The sequence below is a fragment of the Cibotium barometz genome, chromosome 40 (assembly GCF_041138505.1).
Source record: "Cibotium barometz isolate CiBa-2024 chromosome 40, ASM4113850v1, whole genome shotgun sequence".
Lineage (NCBI taxonomy): Eukaryota > Viridiplantae > Streptophyta > Polypodiopsida > Cyatheales > Cibotiaceae > Cibotium > Cibotium barometz.
Genome location: NC_141085.1, coordinates 18,358,091 through 18,382,686, shown reverse-complemented (window position 1 = coordinate 18,382,686; position 24,596 = coordinate 18,358,091). Strand labels below are relative to the sequence as shown.

The 24,596-nt window shown below is 46.3% G+C and overlaps 2 protein-coding genes across 12 annotated transcripts in view; one reads left to right on the top strand and one right to left on the bottom strand.

Moving 5' to 3' along the window:
- LOC147615268 (sucrose nonfermenting 4-like protein) overlaps window positions 1-24,596 on the top strand; it is a 69,229-nt gene that overhangs the window by 24,882 nt on the left and 19,751 nt on the right. For all 11 annotated transcript variants that reach the window (XR_015262804.1, XR_015262803.1, XR_015262802.1 and 8 more), the window contains 4 exons: window positions 960-1,109; window positions 1,299-1,358; window positions 1,466-1,555; window positions 1,697-1,831. Coding sequence is in view for 4 of the 11 variants with exons in the window: in XM_086779348.1 (XP_086635474.1) it covers window positions 960-1,109; window positions 1,299-1,358; window positions 1,466-1,555; window positions 1,697-1,831 (435 nt within the window). In the remaining 7 variants the exon portion in view is untranslated. The remainder of the gene's footprint in view (window positions 1-959; window positions 1,110-1,298; window positions 1,359-1,465; window positions 1,556-1,696; window positions 1,832-24,596) is intronic.
- LOC147615269 (uncharacterized) lies at window positions 19,858-22,505 on the bottom strand. The gene is made up of 3 exons (XM_086778869.1): window positions 21,091-22,505; window positions 20,680-20,995; window positions 19,858-20,549 (listed from the first exon to the last, which is right to left on the bottom strand). The coding sequence occupies exons 1-3, from the start codon at window positions 22,503-22,505 to the stop codon at window positions 20,124-20,126; spliced, it is 2,157 nt and encodes a 718-aa protein (XP_086634995.1). The 3' UTR covers window positions 19,858-20,123.

The following is a 24,596-nucleotide window of genomic DNA, read 5'->3' as shown; positions in this document are numbered from 1 at the left end:
TGAAGAATGGGAAGAAAAGGATCTACTTCATAGGATTGGAGATTGTATATGTGCCTATAGGGATATTCATTTGTCAGAAGAAGTATTGTATGGAGCTTTTCCACAGGTTTGAGTGAGATGGAGGATTAGGTTGGCAACAACCGCGATGGATGTGAACATGAAGTTCACCCACTATTCCTCTTTACCTCAGGCAGATAGAGCACGATAGTGGAGACTAGTTGGTTCCCTACTCTATTTAACCAACACTTGTCCTGATATCTCATATGCAGTAGGGGTGCATGAGCCGCTGGAAAGCTTCTTTGAGGGTTCTTAGGTACATCAAAGGCACCATTGAATATGAGATTTTGTACCAGAGGATGGGCAGGTGTTACTTCAGGGTTTTACTGATGCGGGTTGGGCTGGAGATGTGGACACAAGGAAGTCCACTACAAGTTATGTTTCTCCCTTGACACAGGTATTCTCTCTCGGAGCAGAAAGGGGCAAGTGAGTGTTTTACTCTCCCCTGTAGAAGCAGAATATAGGGCTGCTGGCATAGCTGCTTGTGAAGCAGTGTGTTTTACGGTTCTGGAGGATTTGGGGCAGCCACAGGAAGAATGCAGGAATCAAGTTTGCTGCAACAGTCAAAAGTGCAAACACTTCCATGCAACTAAGGTTATGACTTGCTCTACCACATATCCTTAGTATTACGATAACCTTGCAAATATTAATGTCGCTTTCCAGCAAGGTTGCTTCTGGAGGATAGCCACGGTAAAGTTTATTTTAATAGAGCGCCCTTGAAGATAAAGAAAAAAAAAATTATAACTCAGAACTTAGCTTTGTTAAACATTACAAATTTGAGGACTTCAATATTGTATTCTGTCGGGGTTTTTTGGACTATCTAAGCTGTGCTGCAAAAGAGGTGCCATTGTGAGAAACTAGGTGAAAATTTTGGTGATATTTTTTTGGGGTGGTGTTTTCAGGTCTCTACTCCAAGTTTTTCACACCATCAAGAGCTGCCATTGGAGGGCATGAGGAATATCTCAGTGGCTGATCTTGATGCATCACGACGACTCATTGATGACTTTTTGACAAAGCATACGGCATTTGAGTTATTGCCAGATTCAGGAAAGGTAATTGCCTGCTGACCTTGTTTTCTTTGCAAAACTTTTTCTAGTGTTTTTTTTAAAACTTTTTGCACAGTGTCCGCGCGCGCGCGCGCGCGCACACACAGCACATTTGTGTGTGTGTACATGTACATACATCATGACTTTGTTCTTTAAACTCTCAGCATGTATTGAAATGATGCAACTTTGTTACAGATTGTTGCACTTGACATCTCTTTGCCTATAAAACAGGCATTCCATGTGCTTTACGAGCAGGTTCTCTCTTTTCTTTGTCAGTGTCTGCTTTAAAGATTACAGTGCTGCAGAACAAGAAACTTTAGAGGCTGTAATGCTATTTTCTGACAAAAGGTTTTGAGATGCAGGGAATCTCAGTGGCCCCTTTATGGGACTCCAATCAGCAGCAGTTTGTTGGAATGCTGACTGCATCCGACTTCATTGCAATTGTGATGCAGGTGAGCGGGGCAGTCTATTGGGGACAATCAATTTCAGTTTTGAAAGACCTAGGTTTGAGTAATACACTACATGCACTGTCTGTGAAGTGAATTTGTCAAGCTTATGGTAATCCTGGAGGCCTGTATTCTCATCTCTCACAGATAAGAAGCCAGCAAGCAATTTTGTCAGAGGAGGAACTGGAAACCCACACCATAGCTGCTTGGAAAAATGAAAAAATCAGCATTGCTAGGATTAATGATACCTCTCTAGCTACATCAAGAAGCCTTCTCCATTTTGTGAGTATTTTTGTAGTCCATTGACAATCGACGTGTTACTAAATTGAGTGCTTATGAGAATGGAAAATAGTGTTGTTTATGAGAGTGAGAAAGAGTGATGTTTCTGTTCACCTTTTCCAGTTCCAATCTTCGAAGGTTCAAATTATTGTTTGTAAGCCTACTTGCATTACCTTGTTTTGGAAATCAAAGAGATCAGCAAAATACTCAAATTCAGTCAAGTATGTTTGAATGTTGCTGAATCAAGAGAACCTTGGAAGCCACAAAAATTCACAAGATATCTCCGATTTCCAATGCAAGTAGCAAGACACTATTGCAAGTTGACATGGGCTGGTCTTCTCCTGCAGGCGCTCACTCCTATTGGCTGCCCATGATGGCTGCCTGCTTTTTGCTCAGGATGCTGAAAGAAGGGGGTGGGAGATCAGCATAGAAACATGGGACGGGGAACGGGAACGGGGACGGGGACGGGGACGGGGAACGGGACGGGGACGGGGCAAAAGGCCGTCCCGGGGACGGTGGAAAAAACGGCAATCTGAAAACGATTGTTTTTTTGCAAATTTTTTTAACACACTTGATTTACACTTAGAAACCAAGACATTAAGCACAAAATTGCACCAAAAAGAGGAGAAATGCATAGTTGTATTAGCAAAAAACTATAATGGGGCGCCGATGGCGTGATAAACAAAACTGAGTGTACAATCTAAACATAAATGCCAAATGGCATAATGAAAGGCCCAAGGAGGGTGTACACTCAAGGCAAAATGACTAAGTGCCAAGATACAAGATTGCTAGCAAAAAAGTGGGGCAAGAGTCGAGACTCGAGACTCTAGACTCAAGAGACTAGGCAAGAGGCTGAAAAGGGTGAAGAAGATCAATCGTGACCTCCTCAGTGAAGTCCTCCATAGGCTGGTCCTCAAGTGGGAGGGGAGGGGGAGGTGGGGGGGACAATGCCTCGGGCACAACCTCAAGCTCCTCTAAAATCTCGGCCCTCTGCTGATCAGAGAGATGTGGGTCCTGCTGTGCCTGCGCCCATTCGGTGAAAGGATCTGCCTTCTTTGTCAAGCCCTTGCAAAGCATTCGCAAGTTGGCACTGACAAATACCAAATCATTTGCACGCTGTACACCAAGGCGGTTCCTCTTCGTAGAGGCAATGTGGCTATAAACTGACCAGAGTTGCTCTAGGCAACTGCTACTGCAAGCCTGTGAGAGTACGTGCACAACAAATTCCTGCAACTTTGGAGTTTCCGCACCATAATCCTCCCACCAAAGTGCAGACCCTACCTTGAAGCGGTCCGCCTGTGCATCTGCCAAACCAAAAGCCCCCCGCTTCTCTCTTTAAATCTGCAATTGGTCCTTGATTGTGCGGCGATCCTCCTCACTAGTGTAAAGGCGATCCAAGGTTTGTCGAAGGCCTTTGCTCACCTCTTTGTCCTTGTGTTGCCCTTTGCCTTGAAACTCAGGATCAACAATGTAGGCAGCAGCATGGAGGGGAGAGTGGTAGGCTTGCCACCTTTTCAAACATAGGGATTTGACCTGTTTATAGTGAGGCTTGACTTTGAACATTGCTTTTAGCTTCTCTGTCATGCGATCCATTGCCTCGTACACTTTGCCAATGCATGGTTGAGTGGAATCCACTACCCTAAGGAGATCAATAATCGGTTGCACCATCTCCACAAGCGCCTTGGCCTCCTCCCACCATGCCGCATCATCCGCCCTTTCCCTGCAAAATTTGCCGACCGTCGTGGAAGCCTCTGAAGTGCGTGCAAACTCATCACTGAGGAAGAGTCCCCTCAATGCCCCGCTACATGTACACAAGCGGCCTAGCATGAGAAAGTTGAATGCAAACCTCGTCTCGGAATACTTAAGAAGAGAGAGGCTTGACTTCTTGGAAAACTCGTGTTGCACCCTTTGATGGTTGAGGACAAAGGTCACTATTTTGTTGGCACCCTCAATGATAGGTGCAACCCAATCCAAGGCCCCTATGTCTTTGATAAGGTTGTTGAGGCAATGGGCCATGCAAAAGCACACGGTGATGCGAGGATAAGTTGCTTGGAGAATTGTCCCCGCCGCCCTATTTGCCGGTTCTCCATCCGCACATATGGCAATGACATTCTCCGCCCCCACCGTCTCTAGTGTTGTTGCCCACTCCGCAGCAAGTATCTCGGCACTCTTCCCGGTCCCGGAAGCATCATGGGAGTCGACAAAGTATGTCTCCCCTCGTGAGTAGGCAACAACTCCATGGATGGAGCGCTTTCTAGTGTCACTCCACCCATCAACGACGAGGGTAACACCATTTTCAGCCCATTGCTCTTTCATGTGGTTGGTCGCCACCTCCACGCTTGCCTTCTCCTTCTCAAGGAGAGGTGTGCGGATGGTCTCCGAAGAGGGGGGAACATAAGAGGGTCCATACTCCGCTATCAATTTGCACATGGCCCGAAAGTATGGAGATCTATCCAAAACACCATATGCAAAACACAAACAAAATTCAGATTTTTACCATCATTTAGTCTTTTAAGTTTTAGTCTTTAGAGCATGATATTTGAATTTTGAATAGTACATGAGCATAGTGCCAAGGACTTACCGTGCCGCCCGAAATGCTATGTGGTCATGAAAGAAGAATCGTGCCACCGCCATGTCCACCTCCTCTTTCAATTGAGGGTTCCAATTCTCATCAAGAGTACTTTGGCGTCCCCGGGAAGCGGATGCCTCTCTTGATGAACGAGGTACATGCGGCGTTGATGTCCTCACAAAGGATGTGGGGTCGACGGCCACTTGAGGATTGCGTTTTGCCAACTCGGCTGCCTCATAAACCACAAGCTTTTCAAGGAGCTCCTTCTTCTTCTCGGCCGAAACCTCCTTGCAAAATTGCACTTCGTTGCCGGGCTCATGCAAGAAGTGAGCACGCACTTTGTGGGCACCGCCGGTTCGCTTGTAGCCGCAAAGCTTACATACCCATGGTCTTGAACCACCCCCTTGACCGTATTGCGAGCACTCTACCTCATCCCACCAACTCCATCGATGTACGGCGGGCCTCCTTCGTCGTGATGGAGCGGGTGTTGAAGTGGTGGAGGCGGCGGCGGACCCGGGTTGAGGAGAGGAAGGGGTTTGAGAAGAGGATGCCATAGTGATAGAGTAGAGCTTGAGATGGATGGTAGAGCTTGAGAAAGAGTCAAGACGGAGAATCGGGATGGAGATGTTGGAGAAGGAGAGCTTGGACAATGGAGAGGGTGAGCTTGGAGAGGGAGAGCTTGGATGTTGGAGAAGGAGACCTTGAAGAGGGTGAGCTTGGATGTTGGAGAAGGAGAGCTTGGAGAGGGTGAGCTTGGAGAGGTTGGAGAGGGTGAGCTTGGAGAAGGAGAGCTTGGAGAGGGAGAGCTTGAGCCTGGGGTCTTGGAGAGGGAGAGCTTGGAGAGGAGATGGCTTGAGGAGAGCATGGAGGTAGAGGTCTCTTATATAGAAGAAGAGGGGAGCCATGTGGGAGAGAGAGACTCAAGGAAGAAGCCTTGGAGCCTTGGAGGAGTTGCGCATCACCAAACGGCTAGGACAGATAGCCGTTGGCGCCCCGTCAACGGTCAAAAACTGCCGCCAACGGTCAGTTTGATCGTCCCTGTACGGACAGGGAACGCCGTTCCCGGCGTCCCCGTCCCGCCGTTAGGCAGCCGTCCCTGTCCCTCCGTCCCACGGACGTCCCGCCCCCGTTCCACGCGTTCCCCGTCCCTAGGGTCCGTTCCCCCCGTCCCATGTCACTATGGAGATCAGTTATATCTCTTGTTTTGCTGATTAGCCTCTTATTTAACTGGCCAACCCTTTATTTTATCACCATGATCTGGCTGGGTCGGCAAGCATTTTGGGGCTGCCCGGCTTGTTGGGTGTTAGCTCATGGGGTTGATCATGAAACACCTGAGAAGTGGCGCACCAACAGCAGGTATTCCTCCCAAGATCTGGTGCTTATTCTAATAACATTTGAAGCATGTTGATCATAGTTATGTTTGTGCATCAGGCTAGGGCCAGTCTCCACACCCCAGGAGAGGCTTTTCTCAAAATCTACCAATGACCTTGGCTTCTCTCTTCTGTGACACATGCAGCCCTTGTAGTTAAGACACCGAACCAGTGTGGGGTCAACCCATTAAAAAATGGAAAATACAGTACTTTGACAAATAGTTGATCTCAAAATACCCCTTTTAAGAATGCGAGATCACTTTTAATCATGCTTTGTAGTATATGGCATGCTAGTGTTGAATATGTCTAGTGGCAATGTGTATGAACCTTCGCTTAGGTAGTATATGTGTGTGTGAAAACACACCCTAGTATTATCTAGATTTTATCTTTAGTGTGATGTCAACCTTTTATTTTGATTGTACGGTCCGCACGACCTTATCTTCTGCATTTGAAAGGCTATTTAATAGCCCCCATCTAATGAAGATGTGTGGATCTACAATTGTGTCCACGACTTCCTTTACTCTCTTGGTGTCGGCACTCCCCTTCTCTCTCCTGTGCTTTCTTCTCCAAGCTCTCTGTTCGCCATCAGTTGGTATCAGAGCTTCTGCACCTGGCGTTTCTTCTGCTTGTCACTGTCTTTGAACTGCTGCCCCTGTGTGCACCACTGTTGCCATCCAGCTGCTGTGCTCATGATGCTTCTACCTGCCTAGGCCATTTTGCCACCGTCCTCAGAGGCCCTTTTGCCCGCTTGCTCTGACTCAAAGCTGCACAGAGCCCAATGCCGCTAGCTTGCACCACCTGAATGAGTGGCGCTAGTGGAAAGCAGTCTGCCAGCTGCTGGAGCGGCCCAGCCCGGCCAACGGGCGGCTCGACTGGAATGCGAACCACCTCTGCCGGTGGCTCAGCCTGTCTTGGCTGTCTCAGAGCCTTTGCTGCCTTCTGCGGTCTCCGCCCTGCCTTTGGAGGAAGCTCTGCCATCTCCGCACTGCCTGCAAACTGTTCCACCACCTCCGTCGCTTTCTGCCAGCGCTAGGGCACACCACTTGAGATGGCCCCATCACCTCCAGGAGCAGCAGCAAATCTGTTTGGGCCTCCAACACACACAGAGAGTTCGGGACAAAGAAATTCTGCATCAGACACAGAGAGTTTGGGGCACAGTTGTTACGAGGCGCACCTCTAACGGTTAGAGGCGTTTGAGGCGTACGATTGCCTGATCGAGGCATCCACCCCAAAAAAAAAAATGTTTTTCTTTTTTTTTTGGGCTGGTTTGAGTCTTTAGACGAGGGCTTTAAGGGCCCAAGGCAGCCCCTCTCACACACACTCTCTCTCTCCCTCCCTCCCTCAAGCCTTTCTCAAGACCCAAAGTTCAAAGTTCAAAGTTCAAACACACTAGGATGATGATGTTTTTCATACCCACTTTTGGAGCTCTCTCTATACTACCGGTTCATTTCATTTTACTTTGTACCCTTGAATCTTGATGATGTATCCAGATGATGATGATGGACTATTTTGGTCTCATAGGTCATTTTGGCCTTTTGCAGACGTTTAATACAGCTTTCTTTCTTTCACACACACACTCTCTCTCCCTCTCATACACACCCTCTCTCTCCCTCCCTCAAGGCTCATACATACACACTCTAGTCTCTCTCTCTCTCTCTCTCTCTCTCTCTCGCTTGATTGACATTGTCAATCATCTCTTGAGCTCAACAATTTCCAATGCTCTGGAAGAAAGATGTGAGGAGTCTCTCTCTCTCTCTCTCTCTCTCTCTCTCTCTCTCTCTCTCTCTCTCTCTCGCTTCAGTCTCTGCATTTCGCTCCTCGTCCTTCTCTGTTCGCCCGTTCACCCCGTCGTCCCCCCCCCCCCCCCCGCGCTTCAGTCTCTGCATTTCGCTCCTCGCTCTCTGCATTTCGCTCCTCGTCCTTCTCTGTTCGCCCGTTCACCCCGTCTCCCCCCCCCCCCCCCCCGCTTCAGTCTCTGCATTTCGCTCCTCGTCCTTTTCTGTTCGCGTTCCTTTCCCCACCCACCCTTGCTCAGGCCCCCAAGGCAGCAACATAACTCTCCCCTGCACCTGTAGCTGAGCATCTTGTAGGTCGCATTTTCTGAGTCTCCCCCAAAGGGGAGAGGGTACCCTTGAGGGGAGACTCGTTCCACCAACAGTCCTCTCCTTTATCAGCAGCAACACATGGAAAGTAAGAAGTCTTTTGCCTCAGTCATCGCTTCACGATTACCGCCCATTCCTCCACCCGTGAGCAAGCCGACACCATGGGAAGCCTACCTCATGCAAGAACTGAAGAAACTTGTCATGGCCCTGTGAAAATGGAGCAGGACAAGTGTGGGCATGGTGGTTGCAGGGTCAGAATATTTTATGATTCACATGGGGGGTGCCCGGACAGTGTTTAAAGATGTGTGGACAACCCTAGGTGTGAAGGGGGAACATTAAAACATTAACTTTTAATGTTTATTAAAGTTGCCCCTAGGCCTTAGTGGCCCTAGGGAACTTATTAAGTTGGGGCCCTAGGGATTAACTTGGGAAGGAGGTTTTCTCTTTCTTCACTCTCTCTCCTCCCTTTTTGGGGAGTCGTGTAGCAAAAGAGGAGCCTCTCTCATGCGCATGTGATTCCAAGCGTGGAAAAGCTTAAGGAGGAGGAGGCGACTGCTGTAGAACAGTTTGGCTGCTGTTTTTCAGAGTGGAACCAGCCGTACAGCACTGTACGGCCAGAGCAGGACACTCTCTCTCTCTCTCTCTCTCTCTCTCTCCTCTGTTGCTGGCGGCGCACAGAGCAGCTGCTGGTGGCTGCGCAGAAGCCTTATACAGGCTGGACAGTCTGTTTTCCAGCCCATACTTTACTGTACGACTGCCGTACAGTGTACGGGCAGTCAGATACAGCTCATACAGGTGCAGGCGGTGCTTTACTGGGTGCTGGACAGACCTGTGCAGGCTGATTCAGGCTGGTACAGAAGTGGACAGCAGGCTGTTTTATGCAAGTACAACGCCTGGCACGCATCCCGAGGCGGTACAATCAAGTACAGTGCTGATTTTCAGATCTGTACTTTCAAGGACAGCATAGGAGTGAGCATCAGGAGGAAGATACAGGCAAGTGCAAGCACACGTGTGAAGCAGGATTGTGGGTTCAAGTGCCTGCACTGTGCAGGCACAGATTGGTGCTGTTGTTTCCTCCAGAGTTGTTTCACGAGCTGAACTTGGTAAGCCTTGACTCTGTTCATCTATCTCTCTTTCTGTTGCTTGATGTCTGCTACAGGTATGTGTTATCTGGCTCCTTGTGAGAGGAGGAGTATGGCAGATTGACAAGAGATTAAGACAGGGATTGAACAGCATATGTATGTTGAGCTGAGAAGTTGTATCATGCTTATGAGTTATGCCAGATGTATGCCCATGGCTGGCCTGCTTTGTGAACTTGGCTGATCAGAGGGAGGCACAGTGTGTTGCTTGAAGACACAGATCTGTGTGCATAGATCCTCTGTGCTGAGAAGGATTTGTGGGCAGTCAGATTGGACTACAGGTGTAAACTCTTGGCTGGTTTTTGTGTTGTACTCAGCCATACATATTATTTTAATGGAATAAAGAAATACCGCAAGGGGCGCCAAGCTTTGGGGCCAACAGGTGTCGTTGTGTATTCAGATTTGGGCACTCTAGCTCCAATCTGTGTTTTGTTTTTCATCTAGACTACAAGTGGACGGGTGTTAGCTCTTACCGCACTCTGGTTTTCTATCAGAGGCCGGTTTCAAGGTTCCGTTGCCGGGACCAATCATCAACTTTCTGAAGGGGGTGAGCTCGTGGTTGCTTTGAAGAAAGCCATCGCTGAAAATTCAGCAATCATGTCTGATACAGAGGAAGAGTACTTCTATCATGAAGAAGAAGAGCAAGAGACTTCTCCTGAAAGAGATGTATCTGAGGATATTTTTGCAGGAGAACAAGCTGCAGATGATGAGCCTTATGAGGATGTAACACAGCCAGAAGATGTGCATGGTAAAGAGGATGATGATGCTCGGTTCAAAGATCGCTTGCCTAGTGTTATGGATACTTTTATGCAGCTCACTCAGAGTGAGAGATTTGCTGAATTTTTGAGATCTCGCTCAGAGCCTCGCACAGAGCCCCAGAAAAAGAAGAAGAAGGTTCGTTCGAAGAATCTTTCTCAAGGTCATAGTGGTACCACTCCACAGGATCCATCTCCTGCACAGTTTCCGAACATGCAGCATGCTTTTGGTGCAAACCCACAGAGTTCCTTCTATGGACAGCCACCTATTCCTCAGCAGAACATGCATCCAGGGTACTTTGGTGGTGGCTCAGCGTTTCAATCCATGACTGGGGGTTATCCTCAGGGAGGCATGGGTATGTATGGGCCTTTTGGAGCCAATTTTCAGCCTGGCATGCAAGGGAATATGTATGGTGGTATGCAGTCCGGTATGCAAGGAAATGTGTTTGGAGGCATGCAACCTGGGATGCAAGGCAATATGTTTGGTGGCATGCAGCCAGGTATGCAGCATGGAATGTATGGAAACATGGCTGGAATGTATGGTATGCCTGGTGTTGGAATGGGAAATGTTGACCCAATGATGGGTATGAATGTTGGGGGCAGCAATCTCACGAAACAACTTCCATATGATAATCTAACGCCTATGGGAAAGGCGAAGGATTACAAGGAAGGGGGAGCTGCAGTGAAGTTTGACACTTTTAGTGGGGCCAAGGATAAATTGAAGGCACTTACCTTTTTACAGCAGTTTGATGCTGCTTTTTCTGGTGGGAATTACACAGAGTCCTCGAAGGTGAGGAAAGCTGCCACTTTTCTCAAGGGCAATGCTTTGCAGTGGTGGTCTACTCTTCTTTTGCAGGGCATAGCACCCACCACATGGGTTCAATTTAAACAGGTTTTCTCTTCTGTATGGCTCACATCTACATTTGAGGTGGATGTTATGACAGCATGGCACAAGCTGGATGCTTCAAAGTGTGATAGTTTGGAGGATTATAACAAGAAGTTTTGGGAAGCTCTACTCCCAGTGACTTCTTATCGTGCCGTGCCATTATCTGAGCAGGTAGAGAAGTATTGTTGTGGGCTGCCCAAGGAGGTACGAGATTACTGTATAAAGACAAGAGTAACGAACATGTCACAGATGATTGAAAATGCTATGACAGCTAATGCGTTACTCACAGGTGGTTCATCTGGATTTAAAGGCAGTAAGAAATTGGGCAAGAAAGCTGAAAAATTTGGGCATGCTTCTCGTGATACTAAAGGGTCTACAGAGACAAAGTATAAGAAGTTGCCAATGCCCAAAAGGACTTCTGAGGAAAGACAGGCTTTGAGAGATGCTCAAAAGTGTTTTTACTGTACTGAAGAGGGGCATATGTCATTCAATTGTCCCAAGAGAACGTCCAAGAAGGACCCTGACAATAAAGGAGAGCCCAAGCCAAAGAAACCAAAGCCTTCTGCAGGCTTAGTTCCTGATCTTGTGGGTGAGCAGCTAGGTGGTGAAGCTACAGAGTTGTGCAGGGCATGGGGCAAAGTGAGAGATCAGAATGCTTTGATCTTCTTTGACACAGGTGCTAGAGCCAACTTCATTTCACCAGATTTGGCTGGCCGATTGGGGATTCGCGCAGAGGAGATGGGGCCGTTACATGAGGCAAATATGGCTTGTCCAGGGTATGCAGAACCCGTTACTCCTATTATTGGGAAGCTTCGGCTTCATTTGCAGGGTTATGTGGACAGCGAGGAGTTCTTCATCATGCCTTTGGATGGCTGTGATGTTTTGTTGGGGATGCCATGGTGCCACAGGGTACATGCGGTGGTGGATACTTACAATAGGAAAATTACTCTGACTCATAGAGGGAAAGAGCATGTATTGGATGTAAAACTCAAAGGGGAATCTGTTCCTATTGTATCCGCTTCGGCGATTTCATCAGTAATGAAAAAGCATCTTTCCGCGTACTTGATTTATGTAAAGGATGCACAGGATGATGAGTCTAAGTCTAATTTGTCAATGTTAGATAAGGACAGGGCTGATTTCTTAAGTGGGTTTCAAGACTGTTTTTCCGAGTCATTGCCAGGAGAATTACCTCCTGAGAGGCCAGAAGATCATGCCATAGATCTGATTCCTGGTAGTACTCCACCGAATAGACCGCCATACCGTGTTAGTGCAGCCCAACAGGAAGAGATTATGAGTCAGGTGCAGGAGCTATTGAATAAGGGGTTGATTCAGCCTAGCTCATCACCCTTTTGCTCACCTGTGCTCTTAGTGCAGAAGAAGGATGGTTCTTGGCGCATGTGTATTGATTACAGGGCGCTCAACAAGAATACCATCAAGAATCGATTCCCCATACCAAGGATCGATGACATCTTGGACCGCTTACAGGGCTCCACAGTTTTTAGTCGTATTGACTTGAAAAGCGGGTATCATCAGATACGCTTTAGACCTGAGGATGTGCATAAGACAGCATTCCGAACCACGTTTGGATTGTATGAGTTCTTGGTTATGCCCTTTGGTTTGACAAATGCGCCTGCCACATTTAACAGAATGATGGACAGGATTTTCAGGCCTCATAGAGAGTTTGTGGGCACATTCTTTGATGATATGATTGTGCATTCACGAACTGAGGAAGAGCATAGAAGGCATTTGGCCATTGTGTTTGCAGAACTCAGAAACCATAGATTGGTGGTTAATGGCAAGAAGAGTGAGTTTTTCTTGCAGGATATACATTTCTTGGGGCATATTGTGTCTGGTCATGGAGTCCGTATGGATCCAGCCAAGGTAGAAGCAATACTTAATTGGCCAGCTTTGAGGACCGTGCATGATGTACGCAGCTTTCTAGGATTGTGTTCCTATTACAGGCGTTACATACGGCACTTTGCTGAAATTGCTTCACCTCTTCATGCTTTGACGAAGAAAGCAACTCCGTTTAGATGGGCTGATCGGGAAATTACAGCATTCAAAAAGCTCAAAGAAAAGCTTACTTCGGACCCAGTATTGGTGTTACCGGACCTCCGAAAGGCTTTTGTTGTCCAGTGTGATGCATGTGGAAGTAGCATTGGTGCAGTTCTCATGCAAGAGGGACATGTGATAGCCTATGAGAGTAGAGTTTTGCAAGATGCCGAGAAGCATTTACAGGTGTATGAGAAAGAGATGTTGGCTGTAATTCACGCTCTTTCTACATGGAAACACTACTTGCTTGGGGCTGATTTCACTGTACAGACAGATCATCAGACCTTGCGTTATTTCCTCACGCAGACTAAGCTTTCAGAGAAGCATATGCGTTGGGCAAACTTTTTGTCAATGTTTCACTTCCAAATTGTGCATGTGGAAGGCAAAAAGAATGTAGTGGCAGATGCTTTGTCACGCAAGCCACAAGTCTCTGCAGTTTCACTTGCTTATCATCATGAGCTTGATGAAATGAAAGAGCAGTATGCCCATGATGAGGATTTTGAAAGGTTGTATGATCAGATGTCTGAGGGTCAACGGCATGAGCATTACACTCTCAGAGATGGGTTTTTATTGATGCATGGCAGACTGTGTGTTACCAGGCCATTGCGACTCAAGGTTATGATTGAAAGTCATGCTCCACCGTATGCAGGTCATAGAGGTATTGACGCCACGGCAAAAGCAGTGGAGACTTTCTTTTATTGGCCAACCTTGAGAAGAGATGTTGATGCCTTTGTGAGGCAATGCATCGTATGTCAGAAGGTAAAGTTTGACCGTCAGAAGACACCAGGGTTATTACAGCCTTTACCTATTCCGGATAGACCTTGGGAGAGCATTGCCATGGATTTTGTATTTGATCTTCCACGGACACACACGGGAAATGATGGCATCTGGACTATCATATGCAGGTTCAGTAAGCAGGCTCATTTCATTCCCGTGAGGAAGACAATTAAAGTGGATCATATGGTGAAGTTGTTCATGGCGAACATCTTCAAGTATCATGGCTTGCCTACGTCTATCATTAGTGACCGTGATCCACGGATGACGAGTTTGTTTTGGAGAGGGTTGTTTGACAACATGGGTACAACTCTCAAGTTTTCATCGTCATTTCATCCACAGACAGATGGTCAGTCAGAAGAGGCTAACTCTACAGTGTTGGATCTTCTCAAGTGTTATGTGTCAGAGCACAAGCAACAATGGGAAAAGTATCTTCCTTTGGTGGAGTTTGCATATAACAACACTGTACAAAGCTCGACAGGCAAGGCGCCTTTTGAGATTGTAGAAGGAGGGAAGAAGGTACCGCCCATTTTGCATACAAAGGATAAGATCTTTGAGGCTGATCAGTATGTGGAGAGCTTAGATGAAGCTTATCGGAGAGTTAAGTTGGCCCTCCAGAAAACTCAGCAGAAGCAAAAGAAAGCCGCAGACCGTCACAGACGTGATTTGCAGTTTGCATTGGGTGATTGGGTTCTTTTGCGCTTTGAAAAGGCTAGACTCAAGAAGATGAAGGGTAAAGAGCGCTTATTCCCTAAGTTGAGCATGCGATATTATGGGCCTTTTCAGGTTTTGGAAAAGATTGGTGAGGTGACCTATCGTTTGAAGTTACCAGATCACTGGAGGATTCACAATGCTTTTCACGTGAGTCTTCTTAGACCTTTCCGTGGGGATGTGCCTGAGGATGTATCAGATGAGGCTCAGCCGGAAGTTGAGGAACTTGATGAGGTTCTGATTCCAGAGCAGATACTGGCACATAAAGAAAGGAAGGTACGAGGTAAAGTTTCCCGTCGCTATCTTGTGAAGTTCAAGAACTATTCACCGATGGATGCGAAGTGGATGGAGGAAGGTGACTTAACAGATTCACCTCAGGTTTTGCAGCTTTATCTCGATGCCTTTGAGTTAGAGCCGACTCTTATTGTGGCTCATTCAGGTTCAGCAGAGCATGAGTCTGGAGCATTACCTGATGCTCAAGAGGGGGGTAGCACCTCCACTCCCTTGATACAGACAGGCTCAGATGACATCTAGAGGTCGCTTGGTGCAGATTTTATCTCATCCGAAGGTACTGAGGCTGACAGTACATCTGTTTATGGGACTTCTATGATATATGTGTACTAGTCACATGGAGATTTTTGTGGATATGTATGGTTCATAGTGGTATACAACTTGGACTATTACTATGCCATTGGTTTGCAGTGAATGATGATACATGTGTATGGCTCAGAGAGATTGGGACGCTGATCTTGCCATATTGTATATTTCACTTTGGATATTTTGATGCATCACCAGAATGCAATCGAGGACGCTTGCCATCTTTCAAGAGGGGGGTATGTCATGGCCCTGTGAAAATGGAGCAGGACAAGTGTGGGCATGGTGGTTGCAGGGTCAGAATATTTTATGATTCACATGGGGGGTGCCCGGACAGTGTTTAAAGATGTGTGGACAACCCTAGGTGTGAAGGGGGAACATTAAAACATTAACTTTTAATGTTTATTAAAGTTGCCCCTAGGCCTTAGTGGCCCTAGGGAACTTATTAAGTTGGGGCCCTAGGGATTAACTTGGGAAGGAGGTTTTCTCTTTCTTCACTCTCTCTCCTCCCTTTTTGGGGAGTCGTGTAGCAAAAGAGGAGCCTCTCTCATGCGCATGTGATTCCAAGCGTGGAAAAGCTTAAGGAGGAGGAGGCGACTGCTGTAGAACAGTTTGGCTGCTGTTTTTCAGAGTGGAACCAGCCGTACAGCACTGTACGGCCAGAGCAGGACACTCTCTCTCTCTCTCTCTCTCCTCTGTTGCTGGCGGCGCACAGAGCAGCTGCTGGTGGCTGCGCAGAAGCCTTATACAGGCTGGACAGTCTGTTTTCCAGCCCATACTTTACTGTACGACTGCCGTACAGTGTACGGGCAGTCAGATACAGCTCATACAGGTGCAGGCGGTGCTTTACTGGGTGCTGGACAGACCTGTGCAGGCTGATTCAGGCTGGTACAGAAGTGGACAGCAGGCTGTTTTATGCAAGTACAACGCCTGGCACGCATCCCGAGGCGGTACAATCAAGTACAGTGCTGATTTTCAGATCTGTACTTTCAAGGACAGCATAGGAGTGAGCATCAGGAGGAAGATACAGGCAAGTGCAAGCACACGTGTGAAGCAGGATTGTGGGTTCAAGTGCCTGCACTGTGCAGGCACAGATTGGTGCTGTTGTTTCCTCCAGAGTTGTTTCACGAGCTGAACTTGGTAAGCCTTGACTCTGTTCATCTATCTCTCTTTCTGTTGCTTGATGTCTGCTACAGGTATGTGTTATCTGGCTCCTTGTGAGAGGAGGAGTATGGCAGATTGACAAGAGATTAAGACAGGGATTGAACAGCATATGTATGTTGAGCTGAGAAGTTGTATCATGCTTATGAGTTATGCCAGATGTATGCCCATGGCTGGCCTGCTTTGTGAACTTGGCTGATCAGAGGGAGGCACAGTGTGTTGCTTGAAGACACAGATCTGTGTGCATAGATCCTCTGTGCTGAGAAGGATTTGTGGGCAGTCAGATTGGACTACAGGTGTAAACTCTTGGCTGGTTTTTGTGTTGTACTCAGCCATACATATTATTTTAATGGAATAAAGAAATACCGCAAGGGGCGCCAAGCTTTGGGGCCAACAGGTGTCGTTGTGTATTCAGATTTGGGCACTCTAGCTCCAATCTGTGTTTTGTTTTTCATCTAGACTACAAGTGGACGGGTGTTAGCTCTTACCGCACTCTGGTTTTCTATCAGAGGCCGGTTTCAAAACTCCAGGGAGAATTAGCAGCACTGAAACACGAGACTATCAAGAAAGATGAACAAATCAACGAACTGAAAGTGCAAGTGCAAGCCATGAAGACGAAGCAAGAGGAAGCACGAGGAGGACCCATACCTACAACACTACAAACAGAAACGACAAACCATGTTTCAAAGGTAAATTCAGTTAACTCACAAGATTTTGTTAAAGAAGTCATATCAGCGGTCAAAGAAAAGGAACGAATGGGAAGTAACAAAAAGGTAATCAGAGTCGGTGGTCTTCCTCAAGGCTGGGATAGGGCAGACATAGCTCAAGAGCTTCGAGAAGACTACATATTAGATACAGATGTACTTACAGCACAATTGAGCAAAGTAGTCCCCTTCGTGGACTTAGGAGACCTATCTCTATTATAGTAAAGGGTACACAGGCAAAAGTCTCCTATATGGACAACAATGAGAAAATAGCAGTGATGAAGCAAACAAGGTCTCTCCAAGGGACAAAGGTATGGATAGCTGATGAACTCACCCTGCTACAACTCAAGAACAGATCGACAGAGCTGAATAAAGTTAAAGAAGCAAGAAAGAATGGCAGATGGGCAATATACAGAGGAGGACAAGCAATCATTAAAGAATTCCGTACCCCACCCCCCTCAAGAGCAAATCCATCCATGGATGAAATATAGCTATTTTTATTTTGAACCTCAATTTCAAACTAGATGCAATAGAACCCATTGTAATTTAAACTCGTAAGAGTCTTAAGAGTTTATTTTGAGTTATTTTTTTTTCAGTTTTATGCCTCTTTGGCATTGATACTCAGAGTGGAATGTAAATGGATGTACCTGATCTGTCCCATAGGTCGGATTCGGCCTCCCGTGGACGTTAATATAACTTTCTTTCTTTCTTTCTTCTTTCTCTCTCTCTCAACTTTCACTATATGATATATATATATATATATATATATATATATATATATATATATATATAAAAACAGACGCCTCTAACACGCCTCTAACGTCTCTAAAAAATACGAGTCTTTCGAGGCGCGTACCACATATATATATATATATATATATATATAAACAGACGCCTCTAACACGCCTCTAACATCTCTAAAAAATACGAGTCTTTCGAGGCGCGTACCATACCCGCCTCGTACCAAACGCCTCTGACGCCTCTAGCAAGCTTGGTTTGGAGTATATATATATATATATATATATATATATATATATATAAACAGACGCCTCTAACGTCTCTAAAAAATACGAGTCTTTCGAGGCGCGTACTATACCCACCTCGTACCAAACGCCTCTGACACCTCTAGCAAGCTTGGTTTGGGGTAAATATTAACATTCAGTTCATACATTTACCTCTAGTTATCTTTCAGCGGAGAGAGTTTTGACTTAAAAGGGATTTAACATTCTATTGCACCATTCCAGAGTTTTTTTTTTTTGCGCATTCAGTAACTCAGCCTCCTAGTACACTCAGGAGATCTCCGTGTGTACTTCAATCCATCTTCGAGCACTTCTATTTCTAGGTGCTCTTAGCCTTCTTTAGTAATTTTTGGTGTCCTCAGTTTTCTCAGCCTTCCTCAGCACTCTCTGACTTCTAGGAGTTCCCTGCACAAGGGGATTCTTCTGCAATCAAGAGAGTTTGCATGCTTTGTGTGGGTGATATGGCCTCAGAGATTCTTCGATTTTTTTACAGCCGAGGACTAGTTGGATGGCACCAACTTTAGCTTGTGGAGTTTTATGCTCTGTAATATCCTCGTCGCCAAAGGTCTTTGGGGAATTGTCTCTGGCATGTCCCATCCAATTCCCAACCAGCCAACTACTCCACGGAGGTCATTAGCAAAGGTAGTAGCAGGCACAACGGAAGCTCCCTCTGAAAGAATTCCCTCAAACCAAAGACCAAGTTGACGGGATGCTCGAGATGCACAAACCCTTGGCATCATCTCCCTCTCAGTCAAACGCACAATCATCCCGCTGTTACGACACTGTGTTTTTCTCAGGTGGGCACGGGGACATGGTGGACAGTGTGAATGGCATCCGTTTGGAATTGAGAAGGAAACCCATGTGTGGACAGCCCCAAGTGTGAAGGGGACAAAAGGATTTTAAGTTTAAAGGTTTTATAACCTTTGGTACAAAGGGATTTTTAAATTATAAGGTTTTATAACCTTTGATGATTTAAAATAACAATAATTTGGAGAACATGCTTTTTGCTATGGTTTTTGCTTTTAGTTTTTTTAAGTAGAAAAAAGCGGAAGGTGGCACAAAGTTGCGTGGGGGGGAAAGATGGCTAGACTGCGCTCGCTTCCTCTCTCTCTCTCTCTCTCTCTCTCTCTCTCTCTCTCTCGATGGCGGATGAACTCACAGCCACACAACTAAAAAACAGGAAACAAGAACTCAATAAAGTATACGAAGCAAGGAAACAAGGAAAATGGGCAGTCTACAGTAGAGGTAGAGCTGTTATTGCAGATTTCAGGACAACCAAACATGGTAGTAATGAAGAGTAGCTGCTAGAGAAATCCTTCATGTTATCTAGGATTCTCCTACGTTCATGTAGGGAATTTGAACTATTTTTAGTTTTATCTCTATTTTCATTTTGTTGCCCCCGAAGTGGAATGTAATCACATGGATGTATCTGATTAGTCCTATAGGTCAGATGTGGCCTCTAAAGGACGTTAATATAGTTTTCTTTCTTTCTTTCTTTCTTTCTTTCTTTCTCTCTCTCTCTCTCTCGCAAACCGGCAGGCTGGACTGCGTGGATCTCTCTCTTCCTCTTGTGAAAAGCTACGCAGGTCTGCAAGGGCAAGTCGGCGGCTGCAGGACAGGAGGCGCACAGGTCTGAGCAGGTTTCCAAGCGCACTAGGAAGAGTGTTGATTCTTTAGCCTCAGCTGCAAAGACTCCAGCATTTGTGCACTTAGAGATGATGGACTCAAATGCTTCGTCGTCTTCGAGCGAGGAGGCAGTTGGCTTCATCGCAAAGGATACCCGGGAGTGGATTCTTGAGAGTGGTGCTTCCAGGCCATAGTTGCCACACGTTTTTTGAAACGCGTTTTTGAAACGTGTTTGAAACGTTTCAAAAACGTTTCAAACAAATTTCCAAAAGTTTTTTAAAAGTTTTTTTCAAATTTTTTTTCAGGTGTTTTTTCCAGGTTTTTTTTAGGGGGGTGTCCATAAATTTATGTTTGGTACAGTTTAATGCTAAAATCTACATTCAACTTTCATATACATGAATCATGATACATCATGAATGATGAATCCATGATTCAAATTTCATACTGAATCCTGATTCTTAATACATCATACATGATTACAATTTACATCATACAATGATCATACATGTAACATGAATCATGATACATCATACATGATACATGGCAGTCTTCAGGAATCAGGAATTAGATCATAGATGGCAAAAACCCATATAATTATTAATAGCATAACCAGTTTGAAGTTACAAGTTACAACTTACAACATACTAAGCAACATACTAAGCACTAGTGAATAGTGTCAAATGATAAATCTGAAATCTGAAATACAGATGTCTGTACCGAAAGACCAAATACAAAAACTCTGAAAAAACAAATGGTCTCCAATGTCTGGAGTCTGGACTCTCAACTCTAGACTCAAGTGTCAAGAGTCAAGAGTCACTAGTAGTAACTAGTAACTACTCAGCATCATCCTCCTCTGAGGAATGTGAGTCTGTGTCGTAAGAAGATGAAGCCTCAGCCTCAGCCTCAGCACTCGTAGATGCATGATCTGCTGATGTCGGTGCCCGTGATCGTGTCATAGTAGCTGGTGCCATCATCTCCTCGTATAGCATGGCATAGATGTCGCGCTCCTCAGCAGGGATCTCTGGTACGTCCTTCACTTTCTCTATGTCGATCTTGTCGACATTCACTTGGCGCGGCTCAATGGGATTGCCTTGCTGCTCAATTAAACGGAGGTTGCAATGACAATACACCAACCGTTCTAATTGAGCAGTGGACAATTTGTTCCTCTTCTTTGTATGGAAGAGGGCCCATGTGCTCCAGTTTCTCTCACATGGACCAGAGCTGCAATCCTGTGAGAGGACTCGTAATGCAAGGCGTTTCTGTCAAAAGATAACAGAAAACTTTATAAATAATAAGAAGAAACAACTTATATAAGTTGTAAGTACTAAGTTGTTACTTCAAAGTGCAAACTTATTACATGTAAGTTGTAACTTGTCAGTGGGCACTTACCAGAACTGGAGTACCGATGCCATATTTCTCCCACCAAGAGACTGGCTGAAGCTGAGTCTCTCTCAAAACTGCAGTGGCTCTCCCAAAGGCATGACTCCCATTCCGAAATACTAGGAGCTCATCCTCTAACTTCCTGAGGAGCTGAACATCACCTCCAGTCCAGGTCTGGATGTAAGACTGCCATCCCTCTTCTAGCTCCTCATTGTTGAACTGCTCCTCATTCCGCCATAGTGGGTGTAGTATATGGGCAACCGCATGGATTGGCCTATGAAACCAATCCCATCTACGGTTCCACACCTCCCTGATGTCCTGGATCCTGTTCAACGACACTTGGAAGCATGGAATTAATATCAATGTATAATGTGGCCACTGGCAACTAAAAGAACAACAATGACATACAATGATACATACCTCTCAGCTGATAGTATAGTGCATCGATCTAGGGCCTCTCCAATGCGGTCCATGAACTCATATAAGAGTCCAAGGGTGCTGCCCTCCATGTCCGTAATGCGAAGCACACTATATATAGGCTGAGTGGCCGTGACAAGTGCAAGGGCCTCAGCCCACCAAGTGTCTCGCATTACCGCGCGCACAAATGCTACTGCCTTGGGATGCTCTCTATCATCCCATGCCATCCACTCCTGAGAGACAACAGTGCGGAGTAAACCTGTACGGACCCGCACAAGCCTCTCAACCACAATGAGCATGTAAGCAAACCTGGTGTTTGAGGGCTTCAACAACTCCAAATCACTGTGTGCACGAAACATAGCTAAAACCTTTGGCCTCTTGGTGACAAACTTCACCATGCTCCGAGAAGTACTAAAGAGGTCGGCAATCCACCCAATTTTGGCCACATCCTCTATCAAGAGGTCCAAGCTGTGTGATGCACATGGAGTCCACACTATCTTTGGAAACTCATCCTCTAACATCCTGCCCATAGATACACAATTTGACCCATTATCTGTAACTACCTGCACTATGTTCTCTGGGCCAATCTCTAGCACTGCCTCACGCAAATGTCTCCATATGAATGCTCCAGTAACAACTGTACCTGGAACCGAGGCATCAATGGCACGCAAAAACATTGTGCCCTTACAACAGGACACCAAAATGTTATATACATTTCTCTTTCTCATGTCTGTCCAGCCATCACAAAGCAATGTGCATCCATATTTCTGCCAGGTTGCCTTCAAAGGCTCCATCTCAAGCTCCACTGCCTTCTTCTCCTTCCTTAAGTGGGTTTTGCGAAGGGACTCATAAGATGGACCCTCCCACTCATACCCAATGCGGCTGATAGCTTTAATGGCCTTCTTCCAACGAGGAGTACGCACGACGTGAAATGACAAAGCGCATTGTATAAACAACTTTGTCAATTCACGTGTGGCCTCCTTGACAGCTTGCTTTTGTATGCCTGCTTTAATGCCTGCCCTCTTTAGAGAAGGCACGGTGGGCAATGAAGATCTGTGGGCTACAGGAATGGAGCTAGACCCACCTGCTTGACTCTGCAAATCATCCTCTGTCCTAGCTCTTTTGGACACATCACCTACAGAATCTGTATCCTGTACATCATCATCAATAGGCTGAATTCCCTTTGCTGCTTCATGTTCTCTCTTCCATTGCTGAAGAGACGCTACAACCTCTCTTGGTACTTGACTGCAAGGGCCAATGCCTTCCCCTCTTACTCCTGTAAAATGGGCCTTTACCCTAATAATAGACCCACCTGACACTTTGGCACAAAAATTGCATTTCCACCTTTCTGTGCCTGAACCCCCATATCTGCTCACAGGAGTTACGTGGTTCCACATGGCATCCTTAGCCCGAGGCATGATGAATGAATGAAGAAATTTGGGCAACCTGGCAAGAAATGCCCAAATTTCAAATCTGAAATTTGGTCCAAAATCAGAAAAAATCAGCATTTAGGGTTATTAAAAACCTGAGAAGCAGGGTGCGTAGGGGCCGGAGGAGTAGGCTTGGTGCGTAGGCAAGGTGTGCATGCACCAATGTAGGCAACCTGGCAAAAAATGCCCAAATTTCAAATCTGAAATTTGGTCCAAAATCAGAAAAAATCAGGATTTAGGGTTAGTACAAACCTGTTACCTACGGTGCGTAGGGGCCGGGGGAGAAGGACTGGTGCGTAGGTAGGGGTGCAAGCAAACCTGGAAGACTTCAAAGGCTGGAAACGTCTCTTTCAAGCGTCACTTTCAAAACTGAAATGCCAGGAGATACTGCATCGTACGTTTTCTATCATAAAAAAAAACTGGCCCAGCAAAAAAACGCGTTTCAAACGTTTGAAACGTTTGCACGTTTCAAACGAGTAGCCTAAAGTTTGAAACGCGTTTTTTTGCAACTATGTTCCAGGCACACGACTCCTTCCCGAGACTTCTTTTTGGATTTAAAATGGCAGTCAGGTTGCATCTTCATTGGCGACAACTCCACCATTCCGATACACAGTGAGGGCCGGATGGAGATTATTCCTGACGGCAAGGGGGGTAAGCATTCCTCCTGTGTTCTTTACGTCCATGCTCTTGGTTTTCATCTTCTGTCAGTGCATGAAGTATGCAAGACTGGCTTTCGGGTGGAATCTGAGGAGCATTCAGTTTCTCTACGGGACCGTGAGATTGGCCAGGTTGTTTGGGAAGGTGGTGTGGAGAATGGTATCTACAAGCTCTCCGCACTCTCCTCATTGACATCTCAGGTCGGAGATCTGTGGCACTTTCGGTTTGGCCACTTAAATGTGGATGCACTGCGGCGAGCTTTCTGGGACCCGATGGTTGTTGGCTTGCCAGATGTTTGCAACAAGCAAGGACATTGCAGTTCTTGCATATGTGGTAAGCAGCATAGGGAATCCTTTCCGAAGCAGGCTTCTAGGCAGCCTTCAAAACCATTGGAGTTGATTCACACCGACTTGTGTGGACCACAGCAGACACCATCATTGGGAGGTTCTCTATATTTCATGCTGCTTGTTGATGATTGTACCAGATTCACGTGGGTCTACTTTCTTTCACAAAAGGACCAAGCTTTTGCACGGTTCAAGCATTGGCATGTGATGGTGCTGGAAGAGTCTGGATGGCAGGTAAAGACTCTCAGGGTTGACAAAGGAGGTGAATTATCTTCGAATGCTTTCGTCAGATTTTGTGCAGTTCATGGCATCAAGAGGGAATTGGCCAATACAGGATCGCCTTCAGAGAATGGAGTTGTAGAATGCAAAAACAGGACTGTGGTGGAGATGGCGAGGACCATGCTGGAGCATCGTGATCTTCCTCGTCCACTTTGGGGAGAGGCTGTGGCGACGGCTGTCCATACCCTCAACCGGTCTCCAACGACTTCAGTACCTAATATGACTCCGTTTGAGGCATACTTTGGTAGGAAACCTGATGTCTCCCACTTTCGTGTTTTTGGGAGCGATGCGTATGTACATATTCGGAAGAAGCAGAGGGGGAAGCTTGACTCCAAATCTCGTAAGCTTATATTTGTGGGGTATAATTCTCTTTCCAAGGGATACAGATTGTATGATCCAGAGAGGAATGAGATTGTTGTCAGCCGGGATGTGGTCTTTTATGGCATGTTCTAGTATTCACTGTCGAGAGGAGCCGCCACTTCTTGGAGATCCAGAGGAGTCTGATGATGATTGCCAGTCCATTGTTCCAGTTGGTCAACCACAGTCAGTACAGGAGGTTTATCGCAGCTGGAGTAGAGCCCCCGCAGCAGCAGGAGGCTCCGCGATCTGTTCGAGTACCCAGGTGGTTGATAGACACCCTTCGGGAGTCAGGTGTCACGGAGCTTCCCTTCGAGTGGGCTACAGAGTCCGCGACAAAAGCCATTCAGCGGAGCTTCTTCAAGTAAACTATGCTTTGATGTCTCGTATCATGCGGGACAAGGGGCCCACTTCCGTTAAGGAAGCCCTTTCACAGGATACT

Bases quoted from the DNA above. Each gene is read 5' to 3' on its own strand.
- LOC147615269 (XM_086778869.1), bottom strand. From the start codon at position 22,505: ATGCCTCGGGCTAAGGATGCCATGTGGAACCACGTAACTCCTGTGAGC. The intron at 20,996-21,090 runs GTATGTATCATT...GTCGTTGAACAG, and splicing joins ACTATACTATCAGCTGAGAG to GATCCAGGACATCAGGGAGG. The intron at 20,550-20,679 runs GTAAGTGCCCAC...ATCTTTTGACAG, and splicing joins GCATCGGTACTCCAGTTCTG to AAACGCCTTGCATTACGAGT.